At 35.1% G+C, this 6,663-nt stretch overlaps 1 protein-coding gene across 1 annotated transcript; it reads left to right on the top strand.

Annotated features, from left to right (window-relative positions):
• The first annotated feature begins 714 nt into the window (after positions 1-714).
• LOC145104186 (putative disease resistance protein At4g33300) lies at positions 715-3,777 on the top strand. The gene is made up of 5 exons (XM_079041477.1): positions 715-1,475; positions 1,576-1,979; positions 2,053-2,408; positions 2,479-2,684; positions 2,760-3,777. Exons 1-5 carry the CDS (start codon positions 791-793, stop codon positions 3,587-3,589), a joined length of 2,481 nt encoding a protein of 826 aa, XP_078897603.1. The 5' UTR covers positions 715-790; the 3' UTR covers positions 3,590-3,777.
• Positions 3,778-6,663: the final 2,886 nt, after the last annotated feature.

Raw genomic sequence — 6,663 nt, 5'->3', positions numbered from 1 at the left:
ACATAAATAAGAAAAATAATTAAAAAAATTAATTAATAAGTGCACAATAGTCTTTTTAGGTAAGACAGAGACCAAACGTATAACAAAAATAAACACTAGGGATCATCCGAGTTAAAAAAATAAATTAATTAAAAAATAAACGGTAGGGATCATCCGAGGAGATATAGATATGTGGGGTCTATTAATTTTTTTAAATATATAAAAAATAAATACATAAATAAGAAAATTAATTAAAAAATAAATTAATAAGAGCACAATAGTCTTTTTAGATAAGACATGGACCAAACACGCAACAAAAATAAATAGTAGGGACAATCCGAGTTAAAAAAATAAGTTAGGGACCAAAAACACAAATTCCTCCAAACCACAGGGACCATTCATGTAATTTCCTCTTACTTTTCGTTCATATTTGGGTAACTATTTTTTTGTACACATCTAGGTAACGAACTTGTCAAAAATGTTCACATTTAGGATGTAACCGGCTACAGCAGGTCATAATTATCATATGTGAACACTTCCAACAAGTTTGTTACCTAGATATATACAAAAAAAGATAGTTACCCAGATGTGATCGTATCGAAAAGTTAATTACCTTGATAAGTCATTTTTTCCAAAAAAGAAAAGAAAAGAAGAACAAGGGCATAAGGGTAGAAGAGTAATTTGAATACCATTAGTTGACATTAACGTCACATACTCACATGACCCATCTCCACTCTCGCTGGTATAAACAACACAATTACTCAACCTCTTCCTTCTCTGCAAAACGCACCGGCTCCGGTGGACAAATAAAATGGCGGTCACGGACTTCTTTGCCGGAGAGATTGCCACCGAGCTTCTTAAAATGTTAATAACCATTACAAGAAAGGCCTGCCTCTGCAAGCCCAGCGCCGAGCAGCTTAAACTTTCCATCGAAGAACTCCTTCCCATCATCGAAGAAATCAAGTACTCCGGCGTGGAGTTAACCCCGACACGTCAGATGCAGCTCGATTCTCTCTCCAGAGCTCTCCGCGACGGCCTCGAACTCGCTGGAAAAGTCCTCGTCTCCAGCCGTTGGAACGTCTACAAGAACCTACAGTTGTCGCGGAAGATGGAGAAGGTCGAGAAGAAGATATCGAGGTTCTTACAGGGTCCGCTTCAGGCTCACGTCCTCGCTGACGTGCATCACGTGAGATTCGAGACCACCGAGCGGTTTGATCGACTTGAGGGCTCCGCTCGGAGGCTGGAGCAGCGGCTCGGGTCCATGAAAATCGGAGGAGGCGGTGAAGGATGGTGGTTGGAGGAGGCGATGAATAATATGAACGAGGAGGAGCAATATGAGGGTGGTTTGGAAAAGGTTGGAATGGAGCTGGGGAAGAGGAAAGTTAAAGGTATGCTTCTCGATAGAGATGATTTGGTTGTTATCGGGATCAATGGAATTGGCGGCAGTGGTAAAACTACTTTAGCCAGAGAAATTTGCAGAGACGATGAAGTACGAAGTACGTGAACTTCTGAACTCCTTCGCTCCTAACTTTCTTTTCCTTTTTTTGCTGCCTCTAAAGTGTTCGACGAAATGCTTCTGTGGTGTTTCTGTTTCAGGTTACTTTAATAATGAGATCTTGTTCCTGACTGTATCCCAGTCTCCGAATGTACAGCAACTAAGGCAAGATATTTGGGGGTTTCTTTCAAGAAGCAAACTAAATGGGAATTCTGACATATCCCCCCAATGGCCACTTAATCAATATAACCATCGGAACACAGTGACACCCACCCTGGTAGTTTTGGACGATGTTTGGTCAGATCAAGTTTTCCACCAGCTTATCTTCAATGTTCCTGGTTGCAAAACTCTTGTGGTTTCGCGTATCAAGTTTCCATCTAAAGTTCTCAACTCAACCTATGAATTAGAACTGCTAAGAGAAGAAGAAGCAATCTCCCTTTTCTGTCACACTGCTTTTGGAACAACCTCAATACCTCCTGGATCTGATGAGAATCTGATCAAACAGGTATAACTTGTTTCTTGTTCGTTTAATCAATAAATACGTGAACCCTTTGTTAATGGAGTCTTGGGTTGAACAGGTTGTGGAGAAATGCAAAGGGCTTCCATTGGCTCTGAAAGTGATCGGAGCTTCACTAAGAGATCAACCTGAAATGTACTGGAGAGGTGCCAACAGCAGATTATCAAGAGCCCAACCAATATGCGACTCCCATGAAATCGAGTTGCTCAACAGGATGAAACTCAGCATCGATTACCTCTCAGAAAAAGTGAGAAACTGCTTTCTTGATTTGGGTTCTTTCCCAGAAGACAAAAAGATTCCTCTAGATGTTCTTATCAATATATGGACTGAGCTTCATGACATCGATGATGAAGAAGCTTTTGCCATTATTCTCGAGCTCTCAAACAAAAATCTTCTCACCCTTATGAAAGAAGAAAGGTATATATACAAGAAAATTAATTTTGATTTCTGGTTATTTAATTGATCTTTAATACAAAAAACATTTCAGGGCTGGAGATATATATAGTAGCCACTGTGAGATCTCAGTGTGTCAACATGATGTGTTAAGAGACCTTGCTATTCATATGAGCAGCTTTGAGAGTGTTAACAACAGAAGAAGACTTGTTATGGCAAGAAGAGAAAAAGGGTTACCCAAAGAATGGGAGAGGAACATTGATCAGCAATTTCTTGCAAGAATTGTTTCAATTCATACAGGTAAAAAGAACCCATATTTTCCAAATTAAATTTCAAGGGTTTAGATTACTTATAGCAAATTCTTGAAATGAATAGGTGAAATGAAAGAAACGGATTGGTCAAAAATGGAATTTCCTAAAGCTGAAGTCTTGATCTTGAATTTTGATTCAACCGAGTATATCCTTCCTCCATTCATTGAAAACATGCCAAAACTTAGAGCTTTAGTTGTAATAAACTACAACACAAAAACCTCAGAGGTTCAAAATTTATGGGTTTTAGGTAAATCCTCTCACTTAAGAAGCATCTGGATGGAAAAAATCACAATTCCTGAACTACCAAAGACGATAATACCCTTCACAAATCTAGAAAAAATCTCTTTTCTCCTCTGCAAGATAAACCTAAGAGAGGAATCAGAACTAGACCTCTCCCATCTATTCCCACACCTCTCCCACCTCACAATGGACCACTGTACCAAAATGACGAAACTACCCTCGAGCATTTGTCAGGTGAAAACGTTAAGGGTTTTAAGCATTACAAGCTGTGAGAGTCTTGAGGAGCTTCCGTTTGATATCGGGAAGCTGATTTTTTTAAGGATTTTGAGAGTGTATGCATGTCCAAAGCTGAAAAAGCTTCCGTGTGGAATCAAGAATCTGATATGGTTGGATTATATTGATGTTTCTCAGTGTCTGAATCTTGAATGTCTGAATGAGGAAATAGGTGGGTGTGTGAGTTTGAAGGAGATAGATATGAGGGAATGCCCAAGGATTAAGAGGTTGCCAAGATCGATTAAGTGGTTGAGATCATTGAGAAGGGTGATTTGTGATGAAGAGATTTCATGGCAGTGGAAAGAAATGGGGAAAGAGTTGACTGATCTTTGTGTTAAAGTGGCAGAAGAGTCATTTAGTCTAGATTGGCTTAATGAGTAGATAAATTATATACTCTAATTTTCTATCTTTTTTTTTGTTTTGTATATAGCTTCTAGATATTATGTAGATAGTCATAGAATATAGATGAAATTATATATTGATCCGTAGTTAGCATTCGGATTTTAATTGAAAGGCTGTTAATTTCTAGCATTTTCTAAATAACAAGATAAAAGAAAGGTTTAAATTTATTAGTGGATGAGAATTTTTCAGAATAGAATATGTTTTATGTTTTATGTTTTATATTATATTATTATATATATATATATTAAAGTTGTGGAAGAAAGGAATAGTGAAGTTGGCATACTTAGGTTTGGTCCCTTGATTTACATATCCCGTCCCTGTATTTCTTTAATTAATTTATTAATGTCCTTTTGTTTGTGTTTCATTCAACTTCCCATTTTTTTTGGCAGAATTGGTCCCTGTATTATTGTTGGAGGTTAGGAATACTAAATTTGGATGTTTTTTGGTAACTTCGCACATTATTTTTTACCCATTTTGACACTTTTAGTCCTTGCAATCAATATTTTTACACCTTTTTGGAACCTTTTAATATTTAAAGTTTGGCCACAAAACTTTAACGGTTTGACAACTTTGATCCCTTTTCTAAAAAGTTGCTAATTCTTACCCCTTTAATTCTTTAGTCATTTTCACACTTCTGGTCCTTGCAGTCAAAACTTTTACATTTTTTGTCCGGGGCAAAGCCCGGACTTTTTATCCTTGCACTTTCTATGTCTGTCATATTTATCAATTCGGAAACAACATTAAAAGCTTCTAGCCCCGCGTAGCGGTGGTAACCTTTCTAGTTATTTATTATTTATGGGTTTATGAATATTGAAGAAAACGCGGTATTTAGTTTGACCGCCAAGTCTGGTCATGAATGATAGGAACATGACAATCCATGATATCCTCTAGAGAGAGAGAAATCTTGTAAGCACTTCTCTTTTGACAATAAATTGGTGAAGGAAAAGGATAGTTTGGTTTCTTATAACATATATAATTCTTTTTTGTTTTGTTATTTTATTAGTTAAAATTAATATTGGATTTTGAGTAAGGAACTATTTAAAAAGTTAAAAAAACATCCGTAAAAAAACATGTCATCAGAAGGTAAGGAACTATTTAAAATGTTTAAAAATATAATTATGACTTCCTATTTATCAGGTCAAAATTTGAATTAATATTATAATTGGTTAACGGTTATTTATAATATTCGAATTCACCAATGAACTAAAAAATATTATAAAAAAAACTATTTAAAGTGAAAAAAAAAACAACCATGATTACTAGGTTTTACATTAAGGATTAAGTCGGTATACACCAACTTAGACATTGTTTGATTTGTTGTTGACCTATTTGGCTGACTCGATCAGATGAGTACGTTTGATATTTTCCTCAGTTGCATCTTACTCGGTCAGGAATGTCTGACTTGGTCATCTAAAAAAACCCGTTGATCAAAACAGAAAAGGCTCGTTCCCTAATTTTCTCTTCTCCTTCGTTCTCCATGCCCACCCCGACATCTGCAAAGGCAAACCGATATCAGCACCTTTCTTGCCTTATTCTATAGTCGATCTCAAGGTTAGCAGCAATGTTCCACAAACTTTCTTCAACCGGTAAGCTTCTCTTATCCTATTTTCCATCTATGAAATCGATTTCCTTTCTTCTCTTCTCTATCTGTGAAATCGATTTTATTTATGATTTTGTATATAACTGTATGATTATCCGGAGAATGTTGAGTATTGCTCTGAAATAATGTTGTTTAATTGTTGAAAGAGATAAGAGTTCTCTACGAATATGATTCTTAGTTGGATCAACTGTCAACAAACGAAAGAATTCATTTGAGGGTTTGGGATTCTTAACAGTGAAATCTCTTCTCAGTTGTTCGAAACTGAAGGTTTGGTGGGTTTACTCTATTTACATTACGTTCTCGGGGAATCTTGAATCACAACGATATTGTGCATCGTGGGAAAATACACAAGCTTCCGAAAATGGCCATGGCAAGCAATCTCTAGATTTAGAAAATATGTTTTTGTATGAAGCAGGAGAAGAGGATTACAAGTTAAAATTGAATTTCAGTACGAACTCAAGTTGGGTTCTTACAAGTTAAAAAGGAATTCTTTTTTGACATTTTTATTATTCATTTTCTATTGTTTTGAGTTTTGAATTGTGGCTAATTACAAAAACTACTTATGTATTTTTAATGTTGACTATTATGAACTCAAGTCAGGTTCTTATACGTGATTAACTCGTGGATGTAGCATAATAGTTGTATTGATAAGTTTTATGATCTTTGTGATTAGGAAATGGTGGAATGGAAACACAAGAGTAAAGTTTCCAGAAATCTTTTGGATAAATTAATGATCAAAAGAAATCCCATTTACCGGTGGATTGTTGTTGTTTCATGTTGATATCAAGAGCAAAATGGTCATTTTCATTAGTCAGCACATTTAGTCAGATGTACAATCAAACATTATGGTTTCTTATTCAGTCAGAATTTATTACCTAGACAAACCTTTCTCAGTCAGCACTTTCCCAATCAGCAACTATCAAACAAGACCTTAGACAACTCGAGTTAGCTTGACAATCTGAGTTGCATCCGATTTGCATGAAGCCTGTACAATCTAGCTCAAGAAGAGTTAGGTGTTTATTTTTTTCTGAGGCAAAATGTTTGCAGTCTGCGGACCACATTTGCAAACCTCTGCAGTACAAGAGGTGTACCAAACATCTGCAATATGAAAGAAGAAGATTGTTTGTTTGTTAACGTTTGTAGACTACTAAAATAAACTAAAATCTAAAAAACTCATATTTTTTAAACTTAAAAGAGTTTTTCAATTCTTTTATGACTTTATTATAGATAATTAACAAATACATATCAAATTTTATGTATTATTGTATAAAAAGTGGAAATAAAATGGTACGAATTAACGATAAAAAACCAACAAGCTTTGGTCACAAAATTATGCATAAATATTGTAATTATGATAAAAAAATTAAAATATTAAATATATGAAAATAAACTTCGATTTTAAAAATAAATTTTTAAAGTTTTCAATTTATTTTTTCAATTATATCAATTAAAA

This window comes from Lactuca virosa, chromosome 1 (assembly GCF_052849685.1).
Source record: "Lactuca virosa cultivar CGN04683 chromosome 1, Lactuca_virosa_CGN04683_v6, whole genome shotgun sequence".
Classification (NCBI taxonomy): Eukaryota; Viridiplantae; Streptophyta; class Magnoliopsida; order Asterales; family Asteraceae; genus Lactuca; species Lactuca virosa.
This window is presented reverse-complemented; position numbering and strand designations above follow the sequence as displayed.